Source organism: Musca autumnalis, unplaced genomic scaffold (assembly GCF_047663935.1).
Source record: "Musca autumnalis isolate F117 unplaced genomic scaffold, ASM4766393v1 scaffold_3, whole genome shotgun sequence".
NCBI lineage: Eukaryota > Metazoa > Arthropoda > Insecta > Diptera > Muscidae > Musca > Musca autumnalis.
In genome coordinates this window covers 55,867,012-55,886,603 of record NW_027411866.1, presented here as the reverse complement: position 1 = coordinate 55,886,603, position 19,592 = coordinate 55,867,012, and the positions used below count along the sequence as shown (strand labels likewise).

Sequence of the window (19,592 nt, the reverse complement as noted above, 5' to 3'; positions counted from 1 at the left end):
GTCTGTAAACACAAAAAACCAGCAAAAGAGAGCAATTCGAGAGAGACATTTTGACAGTTCTTTCACTGAGAGTTTGCAAATTCTTGCTGGACAAATTTCTTCTAGCAAACATTTGCAACTCTTCTTCTTCCTGAAAACAATCAATCATCTGTTTTTAATTTTTCGTTGATTTATGTTTGTGAAAATAAAAAACAATTTTATTGCGGAAATAGCAAGTCCAATTGTATTCTTTTTTTGTAGAACAAAGTTGCGAGGTGGAAAAATAAATTTTTGGGTCATTTTCTTTTTTTATTTTTAATAAAATACACATTTTTGCTTCCATTGGTTCCTTCATTGGCCGACAAATTGTTCTGTTTTTGCAAGTCAGCTGATTTCTCGCTGGTTTTTGCTGGGAAGGTGTCTGTTTACTTTTTATAATTTTCTAGCAAAAGAGAATAAAAACTCCTTACTCTCTGAGAAAGTTCCTGCTGGACAATTCTTGCTGGAAAAGTAACCAGACAGACTTATTATATTCGATATTTATAGCCCGTTTCCACGGTACGTCGTTCGTTCTCTATTCGTTGTTCGACCCATAAATACGAATAAATTACTTATTTCCCCACACAAAATTCTATGCACGAACGACGATTTTTCTACGTTGTTCGATTAGAAATACTCTCTGAACGACGAATAAAAAGTCCCATCCCTAACAACTGAGAGAATTTATCGAAAAAATTAATTGTGACATGTCTAAATTCAAAAATGAAAAATTTGTTGAAAACACAAACATTTTTAGAACAAAGAAAAAAGATGAATGAACATTAATGAACTAAACATTTTATATAGATGCAGAAGGAAGATGGTTGTGTTTCCTTCTTAATTCCACACACATTTCTTGTCCATTAGTTCAAAATCGCGTAAAAAATCAGAAACAAAAATGAAACAAATAACTGAAAGTCTGTATACACAAATATTGTTTTGACATGTCTCTCTCTCTTTAATTTTGAAAATTGAAACACTAAAAATATATTGAAAATACAAAATTATTCAGAATCTATGGAAAAAATTAATGAAATGTTTGTAGTTAAATATAGGAGATACATTTGAAGGAAAGTCTATTGGTTTTCCTATTCATTTAATGTATATTTTATGTGTTTTTGGTTCAAATTTTCCTGAAAACAAGGAAATAAAAAATGAGGAACTTTTTGTTTATGTTTCTGTTAATTACGAATGGTGTCGTGGAAACGGGTTAATTCGTGTACGTCGTTCGACAGGCGAACAACGTAATTGAAACGCTCGTGTGAACATGACATTAGAGGTTTTCAGACGATAGGGTTTGACTTAGAGCTGGCAAAAAATCGATGGCACTATCGATAATATCGATTGTTATTTAAAAATTCAATATCGATAGATAGTTTTGCCTATCGATAATATCGGAATAAAAACCCATAACCTGAAATCCATTGAAATAAATAGAAATTTCGCTGCTTTTCGGTTATGTGTGTGTAAGAAAGTAAGTCCGTAGTCACACGTACACATTTTCGGTAAAATAAAATGTTTTTTTTTTTTAAATTTTTATGAAATAAAAGCTGTTGTTTATTCTGCTTTACATTTCTGTGAACTACCTTTGCATAATTTCAAGAAATTTCCACCATTTTCATCTCCAAATTAATGGTGTTGACAACTTAACGATAATATCGATAGCAATCGATATTTTAAAACATTATATCGAAAATATCTAATGTTGGGAATATCGATGATTTGCCAGCTCTAGTTTGACTGCTCAAACTGTGCCAGTGTTCAAACAAAATGTGGAGGTAAGTGAACGAAAACGTACATAAAGTACTTTTTTGATAAATCCGTTCATGAAATATTTTTTATTTATTTTATATTATACAAATATTATCATGGTATAAGTAATAACTGTTTCCTCACATATTTTTATAAAATGAAGAATGTTTGTGCGAAATGTGTAGGAATAAAAATGTAAACAAATAAACATTTTTGTGTTAAATGCTGTAAGAAGTGACATGTGGGATAAAAATTTAATAGAGATTTTAATTAATATCAAGAACACGAAAACCTATACAAAGTTCGGCATCCAAAGTATCATCTTACCTAAGAATTATTACGTTATTTTTTACATGACATGCGATATGAGGCAACAACTTTAGCAACCCATACATTTTACCCAATTTTATGGGATTCACAAGAATTCCTTTTTTTAAATGTTCATGTACAATACACACAAACCTTTTTGGTACATTTATGTAAAACCGTACTTCTTTTTGTTCAAAAAGTACGCTTGTATAAAATGACTTCAAAAACGCAACACTAGATGTGGAAATTACGGATGTTACGTTTTTGGGCAGTCAAACCCTATCGTCTGAAAACGCTCTTAGTCCGTGTTTAGACACACGGGAAAGTAAATTCAGTTTTTAGGCAATAGGGGGTAGGAAAGAGTATTGAGGAGATCTTTCCTCTCCGCTCTCTCCCAAAAACTCAATTTACTTTCCCGAGAAATTTGTGTGTCTAAACACGGACTTACTAAATTAGCCATGCTGATCATGCTTCCTCTTCACTGTTTTAACGGTGCGCAAAGTGAATTGATATCCCTGAGCGCAACGTGCCAATAAAGTGCAATTATTCCACTTTTTTCGCGCTTTACTACTTGTGTGCCACTTTTTTCGTGTGATTATAGTGGCATATGTTGACAAATAATTTCCTCTCTGGGATTATACAATAGCTCAGTTCCTTTACGTGCAAGAATCTTCAAGTTTTACCATTTTTACTCGAAAAGCGTTCCTTTACTTCAGGCACCATACAATTCATATGGGATCAATTTACAACTTTTACTACTATTGCCGGTTTTACCATTTTTAAAAGTAACCTACTTTAATGTACCATGGGTCTAGTGACCAAACTAATAGAAACAAATGTTCAGTTCCAGAACCTGCAAGAAGCTACTACTTTTTATTTTTACTACGATAGCATTTTTCCCTTTATATTATCGGAAAAAATATTAAAAATTAGTAGATTCTTGCAGTTCTGGAACAAACCAAAACATATGTTTAAAAATGTTTCTTATTTGTCAATTTCAAACTAACCCAATAGAAAATGAAGTCTTCAACGACATTTTCGTCCACGATTCGTTGACGAAATTACCGAAATTGTCATGCACGACGCGATGCATGACCATCTCTTGCAATGTGTCGTGGCAACAAACTCAAAAATGTTCAAAAAAGCGTGCTATGAAATGATTGTTCACATATTAATTCAAATATACAATTTTCATTTTGGAATAATTGTAAGATAATAATTATGTGATTCGATTCGATCGTGAATTTACTCGTGAATAAGTTTTCGACACGAGAAAAAAACGGCATGATAAGACTCGATCGAAATCGTTGATCGAATGTTTCGAGAGTAACCGGTAATCGAACTATGTGTTCTTCAGGGAATGTTATGAATAGAGTTTGGGAATTCCCGACCTTTTTTCATTCCCGGGAAATCGGGAATACAAATTTCTCATTACCGGGAACCCGGGACTGTGAGAAATCGAGTTTGTGGGGCAAATACGTGACAGAGAGCAAACATAAAGGAAATAAACCCTCCTTATATGTATAGTTGTATCATTAGTTATCTCTTTGGAACAATATTAATGACGATACTCCAAAATCTTGAATGTACCAATACATCATATATGGCGGCTGATCAAGCCAACCAATTCTTCCTGACTAATTTGCGGAGATTATATGTATGTAATGCTGTTTCCCACGATTATAGAATAAAAAGAATAAAAATAAAGTCTGAAATCAAGGAGCGGTAAGTGAGAAAATTATATTAAGGGACTTTAAAAATAATTTAACTTATTCTTTTAATACATACTTGTAGTGAAGTCATGGAAAATTCCAGCGGTTTTAAAAGATGCGGCAGTGGTACATGGTAAGATTATAGATTATTTTAGTGGTTATTGTACAACATCCATTCATAATGTTTTCTTTTTACAGAATTCATATATGAATTCTAATCATACTTACACTTTTTACCAGTTTTTACCCGTATTGTTGCTTAATCATACTTGCTCTAAACAAGCATGCCACATAATATGCGCATAATAAAAGAGCAGTGTAGCAACAATGCATGGAAGTTCATTGTAAAATTCAAATGAATACATGTTTTTGCTTTGACTCTTGTACAAAGAAATTTAATTTCCATCGGCGTAAATGCTTTCAACTTAGGGCAGAATGTTATTTGACACTGTTTTACTCTTAAATGTTTACAAATATAGTTCTCCACATTCTTATTTTAAGATGTTTGTTTGTGAATTTATTTGGTGGTTTCAAGTAACATATTTCTAGATTTCCAAGAAATGTTTCTTGGCTTTTGTCAATTATTATTGGCTGTATTCATAAATGCAGTAAAGCAATGTAACAATTATGTGTATCAAATAAAGTGGTGTTAATATTTTATTAGGTAGATGACTAATGGCAAAAAAAAAATATTAGAGTCGAGAATGAGATTTGGTAAAGTCAAACGCGTCTGCACTGGACACCAATTATATCTTCATAAAAGTCAATATCTTAATAACAAACACATAGTTCAATTTATAAGGTGGCACAGTAATACCAACTAATGTCTTCTCGTGCTATCTAAACATATTGTTATACGAACAAAATAATAGTTAATTTAAAAAAGATCGGATTTGTATACCTTTTTGGTTATTGATCTGTTCCTAGCTTAAAAGTATCTAATAAAATAAAAAGTAACAAATGAGATTGTTAAGAACAACAGCAAAATGAACCCACTTCATCATCTGAATCTGAACTATTACTTTCGGTTTGGTTGTTTTGGAAGTTCAAGAGATTTGATCTTGAATCAAATCCTTCGTAAACATTTCCTGGATTATTAATATTGATTGGAACAGGAATATGATGAGAACTGGAACTTTCCAGTGTGTCCAATGCAGGTGCCGTTGGTGTAAAATGTTTCTTGGCTATGCACATTCTGTCCACTTGTTCTTTGGAAGATATTTCGATTTCATTGTCATTTTTTTCCTTCTTAACGAATACTTTGTTATCTCTAATAAAAAATATTTTATAGCCTATCTGTTTCAATTTGTGGCTGTACGCGAATAATGCTTTTATCGTTGGATCAACAACTTCATAGATAACTATAGCTGATGTGTTTGGATTCTTTTTCAATTTGTATTTGTTTTTTAGAACCGCTTCCATGTGCTGTACTTGTCTGAAAGTGACATGTAATGTGTTGGCTATTCTTGTAATGTTCCTTATATCTGACTCGCGAACGTGAATTTGCATTATGCGAATTAGATCCATTACTGGGGCGTAAAATGGTGGCGTCAATTGCTGGGATGGAATACCTTTAATAACCAACTTAGGTTCCCTTTCAGTTGAGTTACTTTGATCAACTCTGAGATCGATAAAAATGCGATGTGGCGCTGGATTATTTTTGTTGCACATTGGACATGTGTCCGATCTGAAAAAATGGTTATTAGAAGATAGTTTTAAAATTTAAAAAAAGTGACTTCTTACTGTCCCAGCCATTCAGATAGACAAGAATTGTGAAAAACATGACCACAAACTGTACTGCAGATATCATTGGCATCGTCATAAGATTCCACACAAATCGGACACTGTAGACTTGAGGATGTCATTCTGATACGTACGCTATTTCCTTATAGTTCTTAAATATGTATAAAACATTAACTTCGAGTGAACCGATGATCAACTATCCCAAACAAAGAAAGCTCACATTTGAATACGGACACAACACATCCAATCTGCAAGCGGCAAAAACTAAACTAGTGTAAGTTAATTTTAGGGATACACAAGTCGACTTTCGATTAATCGACTTTTTGCTAAAAAAGTTTAAATATCGAAGTCGACTTTTGGTTAATGGGTGCATTAGGTCTGTTCGTAATGTAATATCCCTGTAGGAAATGTCAATAGTGAATCTATACTGACTTACTACTGACATTGTCAACAGTACTACTGACAAACTGTAGACAACTCATATAATTTCCTATAGACATTTTGTATGAACGTGTCATTCGAAAGTCAGTACTGACAATGGAACTAGTATGTCAATAGTAAGTCAGTAGTTCCTGAGGAACCATGTGTTGCCATTGGAGGTAGTGAGTCAGTATAGACATTGGAGGTAGTAAGTCAGTAAAGACATTGGAAGTAGTGAGTCAATAGTACATAAAGGGTCCTATGGAGACATTGGTGCTAAATTTTTCACTATTAAGTTTTTTGGCATATTTGGAACATTTTATAGATTAAAAAGCTATACAGTGTGCGTAATATGGCGATGAACATATACTTTTGTTTAAATAGTATATTTTATTAAAGAAAAACATATAATTATGGAATACTAAAAAAGTACAAATTGCGTATTACAGTCTTTTTTACAAAATTAGTAAATAAAGCCAATGTTTTCAAGGCTGTCTAACCAATAATAAAAAATTATTTTCATTGTCAGAAATATCATCGCCTTTTTATTTTCTTCGCCATAAGGATTGGTGTGATTTATCTGCTTAAAATATTTCTTCTTCAGCTGCACTTAACGTTTTATCAAGCGATTTGCTGAATATTGATATAACATCTAGGAATTGAAAAGAATAAGCATGTATAAATAAACATAAATAAAGAAAATGTCCTTAAATTTGCTTACACATTACATTTGTATAAACATTGGAAAAATCTCGCAATCAATTTTTGCCAAAAAACCCTTCAACATTTTAACGTTCATTATTTCCAGCGAGACGGGACAATATATTCGTCAGGCTCCACAATATTCTCTAAAGATTCTATAAAATGTCTAGTTGTCGAATTTCACCTCAAATGTTGTCAGCCGCCTCAGAATTTGTATTTCGATATAGAATTGTCTATTTTTCCCTTGTCTGTTATTTTCCTTTCCTAATTTATTTTGATCATACTTGTTGTTATTAAAATTATATATTTTATTGATTTTTCACGAAAACACTTTTTTTAACGAACCGCCAAAATTATTTTACGCCAAGAAATTAGGAAAATGAAAAAATCTGAAGATTCTTTCTTGGGCTATCAATTTTCAATATAAACAATGCTTCTTCTTATTAAAGTAAAATTATAAATTGTTGACAACCTGTTGACAAAGTGTTGACTTTGTCACCATAATAGTATACAAAGTGGTGACATGTCTACACATTTCCCCATGCTTCCTACAGGGATTTTACAGCAAGTTAGTATAATTTGGCCCCAAGGAAAAACGCTATCCTAAAAACTAGAAAACTGGCTATATCTCGTTATAAAAACGGCAGAAATAAAAGGAAATTTAGCTTATTGTTGCATATTTAGCCCAATATAGCTCAAAACCTGTGCAAAAGTCTCGAAAATATAGGAATAATAGATTTCGTGAAACACATAAACCAGCCAAAACCAAAGACTGGGTGGGAAGGTAGAGGAATCAACACAACAAATAAGAGGGGAGGGATAAACAACAAATAAGAATGATAAAACAGACTGACTTATGCTAAGTTTACATTTACGAAGTCCACTCGATTTCAACTGTCAATTCCATAGCTCAAACGTCAAATGAAATCTCATCTGGATTTCATTTGACGTTTAACCTATGGATTTGACAGTTGAAATCGAGTGGATTTCGTAAATGTAAACCAAGCATTAACATTACTTAATAATACGGTTACACTAGAGTTTTTTGCCGGGTTAACCCACTTCGAGAGGATTTATTTGACGTTTGCGCTATGGAATTGACATTTTAAATCCAAACTCACTGGGTTAATCCTGCTAAGTGTAACCGGGGTATAACATTGATCCGTAAATCAGTTTAGCCTTTTACGTTAATTTAAAATGGGCTAAGTAGAAAACATGTATGAATAAAATGCTGTGTGAAATTTCAATTTATGAATAAAAGTTATTATATAATTATCGAAATTTACACATGTATTTAGGAGGTTTTCAGAGTTTTGAGGACTTGTTTAGACGTATGAACTTGCTGACAAAAATATCGGGAGTTTTCGGGTATTTGCCTTTGGTAATAAATAGGTACCTGAAGGAATGGGACATCATATTCTATTTTAGAAGTGGATTTTATTTTGGGAGCCGTTTTTAGTCGCTTGGGCGAAAGCTGAAGATTCCCTTTCAGTTTTTGTTACGTCACTGCAGTAGAGCTGGCAAACCATCGATATTCCCAACATTAGATATTTTCGATATAATAGTTTAAAAAATCGATTGCTATCGATATTATCGTTAATTTGTCACCACCATTAATTTGGAAATGAAAATGGCGGAAATGTCTACGCTTTTGTTGAAATTTTGCACAAATAGTTCAAAGAAATCAAAAAGGAGAAAAAACAATTGCTTTTATTTAATAAAAATACATTTTACTTTTTTGAAAAATTTGTACGTTTAACTACCAGCTTACTTTCTTACATCCACAAAACCGAAAAGCCTCGAATTTCTATTAATTTCAGTGAATTTTAGGTTAGGGGTTTTTAATCCGATAATATCGATAGACAAAACTATCTATCGATATTGTATTTTTAAAAAATAATCGATATTATCGATAGTGCCATCGATTTTTTGCCAGCTCTACACTGCAGTAGATGTAATAATATTATTTTGTCATTCACTGGCAAATTCGTCGTATAATGACTAGGGTTATGACCGTTTGACGTTTTTTTCCCAAAAATGATTTCCTGTAGTGAGAATGAATGAACTTTTGCTTATCAATGCGTAAAATAATATTCATTCCATTTTATTATAAAAAAGGTTCCGCACAAACCACTTTATCTTTTTTTAAATACTATGAAATGAAAAAATTCTCAAAAAATTATTTCCTGTTGCACGAATAGATGACCTCTTGCTTTTTAATGACTTACATAACTTTTATTTCGTATAAATATTGAAAGAGGTCCCGCACAAACCACTTTTAATTTTTATGATATATGAAATAATGTTATATATAATATAAAATGATACATATGTAATGATACGATGATGAAATATGTAGTAAGCTTATAATGACTTCAACAATTTTTCAAAAGTTCTGAAAAATAAAAACTTGTTTATCGAATCACTTAATAATTGAGATTTTATGTAATCTTATGTAGAAACTCATCACGCTATGATACAGGAATATGGGGTTGTAAAAAAGTCATAACCCTAATAATGAAGATTCACTTAGAGGTTTCGAAATGAACTCATTTTTCTGACGAATGAAAAACCTTAAAAAAGGTTATATTTCACAAAATATTGACAATTTTAAATGCGATTTTATTCTGTTGTGTATGTTTTGACCATTATATTTGAAGGCGTCTTATGTATTTTATTTTTTTTTTCTTAATTTTTGTTGTATATCGTGTTGAAACTTTTCGTTTTCTTATTTTCGAAGCAATTAAGTTATAGAGAAATACCTAAATTCAATTGCAAAAAATAATTTTAAAATGGAATTTTCTAAAACGTGCAATTTTGTTGCAAACAGAGTTCGAAAATAAAAAGTACACTAACATAGTGTACCACTCCGAGTACAGTATCACTAAAAAATTTTTAGCGTTAGTGTTCCGGAACACAAACACTAAAAAATATTTTAGTGATACTGTTCCGGAGCACAACGATAAACGTAGTGTACCTCGTTTTGGTACACTAAAAACGTTGGGTACCGCAGTCGGAACACTAAAAATGGTAGAGCTCCGCAGTCGGAGCACTAAAAATCGTAGTGCTCCGCAGTCGGAACACTAAAAATCGTAGTGTTCCGCAGTCGGAGCACTACAAAATTGTTGTGTTCCACATGTCGGAACACTAAAATATAACGTAATGATAATGTACCACACACGATAATTTTTGAGATAAGTACAAATTAAGACATAAAAACTCAGATACACCTCTTAAATCCATGTATGTATACATATTAATTAATAACGTTGGGAACTTAAGTAAGAAATATGAAAAACATTAGGTCTGTTCGATAACTCAAAAGTTTGTACAAATTTGCACAAACTTTAATAAGACGCGTGAAAAACGCCTGATTTGATTTTTGGACAATGGATCAATAAAAATCGTAGTGTTCGGCGGAGTACTAAAAATCGTAGTGTTCCGACTGCCGGATCACTAAAAATCGTAGTGTTCCGGATCTCTAAAAATCGAAACAATGGAACAATAAAAATAGTAGTGTTCGGCTGCGGAGCACTAAAAATCGAATTGTTCCAACTGCCGGATCACTAAAAATCGTAGTGCTCCGACTGCCGGATCACTAAAAATCGTAGTGTTCCGACTGCCGGATCACTAAAAATCGTAGTGTTCCGACTGCCGGATCACTAAAAATCGTAGTGTTCCGACTGCCGGATCTCTAAAAATCGAAACAATGGAACAATAAAAATCGTAGTGTTCCGACTGCCGGATCACTAAAAATCGAAACAATGGAACAATAAAAATCGTAGTGTTCTGCTGCGGAGCACTAAAAATCGTAGTGTTCCAACTGCCGGATCACTTAAAATGTTAGAGGGGCCCGCCTGCCGGATCTCTAAAAATCGAAACAATGGAACAATAAAAATCGTAGTGTTCCGACTGCCGGATCACTAAAAATCGTAGTGTTCCGGATCTCTAAAAATCGAAACAATGGAACAATAAAAATAGTAGTGTTCGGCTGCGGAGTACTAAAAATCGAATTGTTCCAACTGCCGCATCACTAAAAATCGTAGTGCTCCGATTGCCGGATCACTAAAAATTTTAGTGTTCCGACTACCGGATCTCTAAAAATCAAAACAATACATCTTGTCATATTTTCTACTAACGTTCTCAAATTTTGTAACTAATTTTAAGTGCATGTACATATATAACATGCTCATCTTAATTTGTATTTATTAATTTTTACTTGACCCAAAAGCCATGAAATACATGAAATATTTAATGTTCCTCATAAATCATAATTGTAGTATGTCACCAACACATTATATTGCCATACATTTAGATGTTCGATATTTTGTTTTGTTATGCTGATCAAGCGCCACAACGAGTTCATTGCTTTGTTTTCTTTTTACATTACATGGCGATCCTGCCAAATCTTGCTCTGTAATCGGCAAGAGTTCCTGCGTATAATCCGCAGAAGAAGGACAACCTGCGTCAAGCCGCAGACGTCCTTGAAAAAAAATTTTTTTTTGAGAAGATACTGCCATACTGTCCAGGCAGTCCGATCCAAGCCGGGATCGTGGATCAAGGAAGAGAAAGCCCACAAGCACTGACCAGATGACAGGCCCGCAACCACTCTCGATAGAAGAATATAGGAGAAGGAATCAAAGGAGGACTCAGGACGAGGACCAACACACGAGGATTCCTATAGTGAGACCGCCCCGCAACAGAGGAGGCTATACATGGCGCTTAAAGAAGGAGAAAGCCCTTCTTCTACGAGAAATCAATTCGGATCCCCCACCTCCTTGGCATCGTGCCTCTAAATTATGGTTGAGAATAGACGAGATAGAATTCCTTATAAGGAATTATCTCGACAATAAAGTAAAATAAAACGCTGCATCAATCTGCAGACGTTAGGACCAGTAAGCGCTTGCTGCTCGTGGTCACAAATTTCTTGTTTCTTCATAAGATAAAAGTTTTTGAGAGATATGTAAAATATTAAAAGAGAAATATATTATTAAGAATTATAAAAAAAAAACAATTGTCTAAAAATATTGAAAGAGATTTAAAGTATTAAAAGGAAGGATATATTGTCTATAAAGAAAAAGATCCGGAATTATGGGAAGTACCCAAACAAAAATTAGCGAGGTGATCCAGGCAACCGCAAATGCTCCAACAGCAGTCAGCATGAGCGTCGAGATGTTAGTCTTAGTCTGTATCATAATAACACTAGTAGTTATAATTAGATACCTAAAAAAATACGTGAAAAAACAAATTAGGAAGCAACAGGCAATAATGAGTGCGTTGCAATGAAATAGAATTTAAATAATGATGTCTTTTTGAGAAATTGTAATTGGTACCATGGATAAGGTTTTACAGTCTTTAGGTATATTAGTATCGAATGCGAAAAAGTCGTTAGGCAAACCATACACAAAGGAAACAATAGATAAGAAAAAAGCAGAGTTAGCGAATCTACAGACTGACTTTAAAGAATTAGTAGAAAAAGAAAAATACGAAGATTCAGTTAAATATAGGACAAGATTTAGTGAGTTAAAAGCGGAAGTTTAAAGTTTGTTGTTGGAACACTCAGAGTTAGCTCAGCAGGTTAGAGAAAAAGATACGGTAAAACGAGAAAACAAGATGGAGACTAATGATCTGAAGACTATTGTTGCTTTAGTACCGGTTTTTACAGATAAAAAAAAGGATTTGGAAAGTTTCACTGCTAATCTAGAGTTAGTATACGAAACAATTCCTGAGGAAAAGAAGGAATTCTTTTTTAAGTATGTTTTTTGCTCAAGATTAGATAGTCGGGTCCAGAATAGGATTAAAAAGAAAGGAATACCTAAGAATATCACTGAGTTATTATCTGCTTTGAAGACGGCCTATAAGCCCGTAAAATCATCCAATGCTGTTTTGAACGAATTGTCTGGTTTAACTCAAAGAAATAACAACTTGCAAGGTTTCGCTAATAAAATAGAAAGTCTTGTTTCTGAGCTCAACGAGATTCAGATTTCTGATTTGGGTGAGCAATGCAGGGATGCAATAATAGCTACTAACAACCTGACAGCATTCAATACATTCTTGAATGGGCTTCAGGATCAGCAAATTGTTTCAACAATTGAGGCTAGTCGTGTATCGACATTTGCCGATGCGTTACGAATTGCGGAAAGATACGTATCTCGTACAAAACAGAAAGACGTAATGTACCATAATGCACAATCTTATAGGGATAATAAACATGGTAAAAAGAAATATTACAACAACGGTAATTATAACAAACGATATAACAACAATAACGGTAACAATAATAATGGCTACAACCGAAATAAAGGTCATAAAACAACAAAAATAATAACAGGAATGGACGTAATAACAGCAATAATAATAACAATAATTATAATAGGAATAATAATGGAAATAGGAAAAACAATAACAACTGCAGCCAAGATCACCCATATACGTTAACGTGACTACAACAACAGCATATGTTCTCATTTTTTCTCATCTGCCGTGATTTAGCAAAGGAGTGGCTCGCTCAGAGAGGCTAATGCACAAAATTTTTTGAGCACCACCGAACTGGAACAATAATAACCATAATGGTAACAATAACAGAAACAACAATAACTACAATAGTAGGGATTATAATGTTAACCAGGTACGAGATCACGGAAACTTTCAGGTTCCGGAGACCCCAAGACCTTCGTCTTCGGAGATCACACAATAAAAGACAAAAGCATTTACAGTATATCATCTAACCTCAAGAATTATGTAAGATTAAACATAGTACGGGTGCCGATATTTCTTTGTGTAAGGAGACATTTTTGTACCGTTATGAGGAAAATCCAGACGATTATTGCAATTTAGCAGGCATTTCGAGGGAAATAATTAAATCTTCTGGGTCAACTAATGTTAGAATAGATGTAAATGGTATGGTTATTGAACATAGTGTTCAGCTAGTATCAAATGATATTCCACTTATTGAAATATGAAATCATTCTATCTTTTACCATCAATTTAGTAGAAGATGTGGTAGTATTAAATCGGGAAATTACGAAAGGTGTGTTTTTGGCTAATTCTATAATTCCGAAAATGGAAATAAGCATATCAAATTACTGAACGTTACTGACCAAGACATGACGATAGATCATATGAAATTAGAAACAGTTCCTTTAAGCAATTATGATATACATACTTACAGTTAACCATTCTTACTCACACAGTAGTTATACGGATGAACGTTTTGAGAGGTTAATAAGCAAAATTAATTTAGACGACTTAAATGAAGGTCATAGGAAAGAAATTGTGGCTATATTAAGGAAATATCAGTCGACATTCCATCTTGAAGATGAGGATTTAACGACAAACAATTTTTATAAGCAGAAAATTAACCTTGAAGACAAAAATCCTGTTTATATAAACAATTATAGATTACAATTACAAGACCTTTTAAGAAGTAAAGTGATCGAGCCATCAGTTAGTCCTTATAATGCACCATTGCTTTTAGTTCCAAAGAAAGGGCAGACGGATTTGAAGAAATGGAGATTAGTTGTAGATTTTAGGAAACTTAATGATGAGATTGTTAATGACAAGTTTCCATTAACACGCTTGGACGATATTTTGGATAGGTTGGGTAGAGCGAAATATTTTTCGACGTTAGATATGACTAGTTCTCTTCATCAGATTGAACTTGATCCTAAGTCAAGACCACTGACAGCATTTTCGACATCTAATGGGCATTATCAGTATACAAAGTTACCTTTTGGTCTTAAAATATCATCTAATAGTTTTCAACGTATGTTGGCAATAGCTTTATCTGGTTTGGAGTTTGAAGCATTTCTTTATGTGGATGACATATGTAATAGTTTTTGGATGTAGTTTCAAACACCACAATGAGAATCTCATTAAGGTACTAGATAGACTGAATAGATACAATTTGAAACTCAACCCTAATAAATGTTGTTTCTTGAAACCAGAGGTAGTTTATTTAGGTCATTTGATAACTCCTAATGGAATTAAACCAGATCCTTCAAAATACGATGCGATAACCAAATATCCAGTTCCAAAGAACGCAGATGATGTAAGAAGATTCGTAGCATTTTGTAATTACTATAGACGATTCATTTAAAATTTTGCCGAAATAACTACATGTTTGAACTCATTATCTAAGAAGAACACTAAATTTGAATAAACGGAACAATGCCAAAAGTCATTTGAGACACTTAAAAATAAGTTGATAACACCACCAATTTTACAGTATCCAGATTTTGATAAACCTTTATACTAACTACAGATGCTTCTGATTTTGCTCTAGGTGCAATACTGTCGCAAGGAGAGATAGGGAATGATAGATATCTTATGCTAGCCGTTCTTTGAATAAACATGAGAGGAATAAGCCAGTTATTCAAAAGGAATTATTGGGTATACATTGGGGAATTCAATTTTTTCATCCTTATCTTTATGGTAGGAAATTTATAGTGGTTACGGATCATCGTCCACTTGTCTCATTGTTTTCTCATAAGAATCCAAGTTCCAAATTGACGAGAATTAGATTAGAACTATCCGATTATGATTTTGAAATTGTGTATAAGAATGGAATTAATAATACTAATGCTGATGCACTTTCACGTATAAAAATAGACTCCAATATATTAAAAACAATGATACCTCAGAATATTGACGAAAAAGTTAAGAAATCGCTGGTGATAACACGAGGAATGAAAAATAAATTGCGCAATATGGATAAAGATAATGAGATGACATATCCCGATGAGCCTGATCAACTCAAAGTAGTGGAATGTACATCCATTAAAGATATAAAGCTAGCTAAAAAAATAAAATTTATAATTGATGTGTCGACAAAAGAATTCACTTTTCTTAATAATCATTCTGTGAACGAATTGGCCATAAGATGTAGTGATAATCCTTATTATCTAGATAATATGTATTTTGGAGAAGCTATCATCTGAGTTAAGCAGATTGAGTATTAAGGATATCGCACTTAGTAAAAGTGACGATATATTTGAACTAATAACCCATGGGAAATTTAAAGAAAAAATGAATAAATATTTGAAAAATAGTGACGTCAGAATTCTTTTATATGAAAATCCTCGAAAAATATTTAATGAAAAAGAAAAATATGAATTGATAAAATTATATCACGACACACCATGCGAAGGTTATTTTGGAGTAAGAAAAACATTATTAAAACTTAAACAAAAATATATATGGAAGAATATGTGCAAGATGGTAAAGAAATACGTATCTACATCATAGCCGACCAAGAAGAGCGAGCGCTTAAATTGTTTATGTGTGGGTAAAATTACACTGACAGAACAGGGTGATGATTTTCATATTGAGTATGAAATGAAAAACACAGGAAAAAAGTTGTCACGGCGTATTAGCGTTCAGAGCCAAACATAGTGGTGGGTGTGTGGGTTCGAATCATCGGCTTTCCTTTTTCATTTGCATTATAGATCATAAATTAAAAAAAAAAAAAATTAATACTAAAAATTATCTTCGCCTAAAAAGGCAAAATTTTCAAATAGAAAAAATATATTGCTGGCGCGTTCGCTTTGTATGACTAAAATTAAATATAATATACAGTGAATCACAGTCAAAGTATCCACTTCAGTTTCTGTTATTAAAACTGCGATTGCTAAGAGTTAATTAATGATAGCGATTTCGTTCTTTTTTATATTTTTACATTAGGGTCTTAACTTAAAAATAATAAAATAAAATTAACGAAATTCGGATAAATTTAGATAAAAAATTAAAAATTGTTAAACAACATTGATTTTTACCTCACAGTGAAAATTATACACTCTAAAAGTTTTACGAAGCAAAAAGTATTTCTTAAGCTGGAAACAGATACAACGTTTGGGTAAAGTTTTGTGTCGTTTTGGCCGTTTTTTACACTGTTGGGCATGATGCCGAAAAATTCAAATTCATTTGAAATATATGCCGACAAACAGATAAACGCTGGACTTTGGTGTCGTCGTCGCCCTGTTGTTTTTGTTTTTTTCTCGACGCCCAACGCAAAACTTTAATCAAACGTTGTATCTGTTTTCAGCTTTAGGGTTCTTAGGCATTATCATAATTGCCTATGTCTTTTATAATATTAAGACACATATTATTTTTATTTGTTAAATTATCTTTAAGCTGGCATATTATTTTTTTCGCACATTTCCCGTCATTAAATGATATTTTGTATGCGTATTATAATGACGCCTAAGGTAAGATGGATATACATTTTTTATTGTTGCATTGCAGACGAGGCATTCTGCGTCATTAAAAATATTAAGAACGTTTTCAGACGATAAGGTTTGACTGCTCAAAAACGTGGTTTCCGTTTTGACTCTCATTCGTAATTTTCACATCTAGTGTTGCGCTTTTGAAGTCATTTTATACAAGCGTACTTTTTGAACAAAAAGAAGTACGGTTTTACATAAATGTACCAAAAAGGTTTATGTGTGTATTGTATTTGAAAATTAAAAAAGTAATTCTTGTGAATCCCATAAAATTGGGTAAAATGTATGCGTTGTTAAAATTGTTGCCTCATGCGCGCAAAAAAGTACTTTAAGTACGTTTTCGTTCACTTACATCCACATTTTGTTTCAACACTGACACAATTTACGAATGAGATCCAAAACGGACAACGCATTTTTGAGCAGGCAAACCTTATCGTGTGAAAACGTTCTAATACAAAACAAAAAATCATTTTCAAATTCTTCCCTCCACATATTTGCTGTACAACTGCAAAATCTTTTCAGTGTACCCAAAAAAAAACAAATAAAGCGGCATCAACCTGCTTGCATGAAATTCAGTACAAGACTGAAGTAAAAAAATCAAAACATTTGCTCTCTTACTTTGCGTTCGGGTCGCGTGTGTGTGATTTGCCGAAAAACTTCGTAACCAAATCAATACCCACGAACGGGTTTGATCTACATGTGATTTGTGCCAAATAAATAAGCAAATAAAACATACCAAAGAACCGTTAATGAAAACTGATACACCGGTAAATAGCTTTGATACAGTAGTAATTGACACTGTAGGACCCTTAAGACCCTCAAATAACTATAGATATATATTGACTATGCAATGCGAATTAACGAAATACATAATTGCAGTACCAATGGAAACAAAATAAGCCAAATCAATAGCTAGAAATTTGAATGAACATTTAATATTGAAGTATGGAATATTCAAGACTCTAAAATCTGACAGAGGCACTGAATTTGTAAATAAACTGATGGATGAGATGTGTAAACTCTTAGATATAGAACAGAAGTTCTCTACACCTTTCCATCATGAAACAGTAGGTTCAGTTGAAAGAAATCATAGAGTTCTAAACGAATATTTTCTTTCTTTTGTGAATAATGATAATTGGAATGAATGGATACCATATTATGCTTTTGCATACAACATAACTCCATATGTTGACACAGGGTATATACCATTCGAGTTAATTTTTGGAAAATTACCGACAATGCCAGGCGAGAAAGTAATGAATAGTGAAAAGGTATATGATACAGAGAATTCTGCTAAAGAATTAAAGCTTAGGTTAAAACATTCATTAGAAAACGCTAGAAATATAATTGAACAGACTAAAATCAAGAGAAGATTAAATTCATGAAATAATAATGAAATAATCAATATTGAAAATTTAAATGTTACAATAAGAATTAATAACAAAGAAAAAGTATTTCATAAAAATTTGTTAAAGAAATATCACAAGTAATCTTAAACCTAAAAATTGTATTTTATTTTAAGACTCTTACTTTAAGTATGTATGTAAACAAAAAATCATTTTATTTCCGAATACAAAAAAAAAAATATACTTAGCCCACTTAAGATCATATGTCAAAAGAACAATTTTGTAATTTTAAGTTATTCACAAAGAAACAATTTGACACCACCGAAAAGAATTGTTATAAAATGCATACAATTTGTTTATGCACACAAAAAATTGTATACATTTCTTCTAAGGGTGAGGGTGTAGTATGTCACCAACACATTATGTTGCCATACATTTAGATGTTCGATATTTTGTTTTGTTATGCTGATCAAGTGCCACAACGAGTTCATTGCTTTGTTTTTCTTTTTACTTTACATAATAAATAGATGATTACCTAAACTCCGAACAGTAAAATTTTTACTGCTACATTGTCCAAAAACCAGTCAGATGTTTTTCACATTTCCTACTGATCTTTATTTCTTAATTTGTATTTATTAAAAAAAAAGCATAAAATATTAAATTTTCCTCACGAATCATAATAAATTCATGTGTGGTACATTACCTTATTGTATTGCACGTGGTACACTACGATTTTTAGTGATCCGGCAGTAGGAACACTACGATTTTTAGTGCTCCACAACCGAACACTGCGATTTTTAGTGCTCCACAGTCGAATACTATGATTTAGTGCTCCATTGTCCAAAAATCAAATCAGATATTTTACACATTTACTTCTAATTTTTTATTTATTAATATGTATTTATTTATCTTAAAAACATAAAATATTTAATTTCCTTCATAAATCATAATAAACAGACGATTACCTTAATGTTATTTTTAGCGTTTCGGCTCGTGGTACGCTACGATTTTTAGTGTTCCGACAGTCGGAATACTACGATGTTAAATGTTCTGCAGTCGAACATTACGATTTTTAGTGCTCCATTGTCCAAACACCAAACCAAACATACATGGATGTAACATTTTATCTTAATTTGTATTAATCAAATTTAACCAAATATTTCATTTTCCTAATAAAACATAATTCCTTTGTTATTTTTCAGTGTTCCAACACGTGGTGCACTACGATTTTTAATGATCCGGCAGTCGGAACACTAAAATTTTTAGTGTTCCACAGTCAAACACTACGATTTTTAGTGCTTCATTGTCTAAAAATCAAATCAGATGTTTTATACATTTTCTTCTAATTTTTATTTATTAAATAATAATTT

The 19,592-nt window shown here is 32.4% G+C and overlaps 2 protein-coding genes across 3 annotated transcripts; one reads left to right on the top strand and one right to left on the bottom strand.

Annotated features, from left to right (window-relative positions):
* Window positions 1-3,280: 3,280 nt before the first annotated feature.
* On the top strand, window positions 3,281-19,298 carry LOC141398194 (uncharacterized). Its single transcript, XM_073975427.1, has 3 exons — window positions 3,281-3,804; window positions 3,874-3,924; window positions 19,205-19,298. The coding sequence occupies exons 1-3, from the start codon at window positions 3,599-3,601 to the stop codon at window positions 19,296-19,298; spliced, it is 351 nt and encodes a 116-aa protein (XP_073831528.1). The 5' UTR covers window positions 3,281-3,598.
* Window positions 4,286-5,816, bottom strand: LOC141397411 (uncharacterized). 2 transcript variants are annotated; one of them, XR_012411396.1, is made up of 3 exons: window positions 5,535-5,816; window positions 4,571-5,478; window positions 4,286-4,521 (listed from the first exon to the last, which is right to left on the bottom strand). XR_012411396.1 is itself a non-coding variant. In XM_073973556.1 (2 exons), exons 1-2 carry the CDS (start codon window positions 5,654-5,656, stop codon window positions 4,761-4,763), a joined length of 840 nt encoding a protein of 279 aa, XP_073829657.1. In that variant the 5' UTR covers window positions 5,657-5,816; the 3' UTR covers window positions 4,286-4,760. The 2 variants fall into 2 exon arrangements, 1 of the variants encoding a protein (XP_073829657.1); XM_073973556.1 differs by having other exon boundaries at window positions 4,286-5,478.
* Window positions 19,299-19,592: the final 294 nt, after the last annotated feature.

Coding starts and splice junctions, on each gene's coding strand:
- LOC141397411 (XM_073973556.1), bottom strand. CDS start 5,656: ATGACATCCTCAAGTCTACAGTGTCCGATTTGTGTGGAATCTTATGAC. Junction 5,479..5,534: donor CTATCTGAATGGCTGGGACA/GTAAGAAGTCAC, acceptor CCATTTTTTCAG/ATCGGACACATGTCCAATGT.
- LOC141398194 (XM_073975427.1), top strand. CDS start 3,599: ATGTATAGTTGTATCATTAGTTATCTCTTTGGAACAATATTAATGACG. Junction 3,805..3,873: donor AAGTCTGAAATCAAGGAGCG/GTAAGTGAGAAA, acceptor ACATACTTGTAG/TGAAGTCATGGAAAATTCCA. Junction 3,925..19,204: donor AGATGCGGCAGTGGTACATG/GTAAGATTATAG, acceptor TGTTATTTTTAG/CGTTTCGGCTCGTGGTACGC.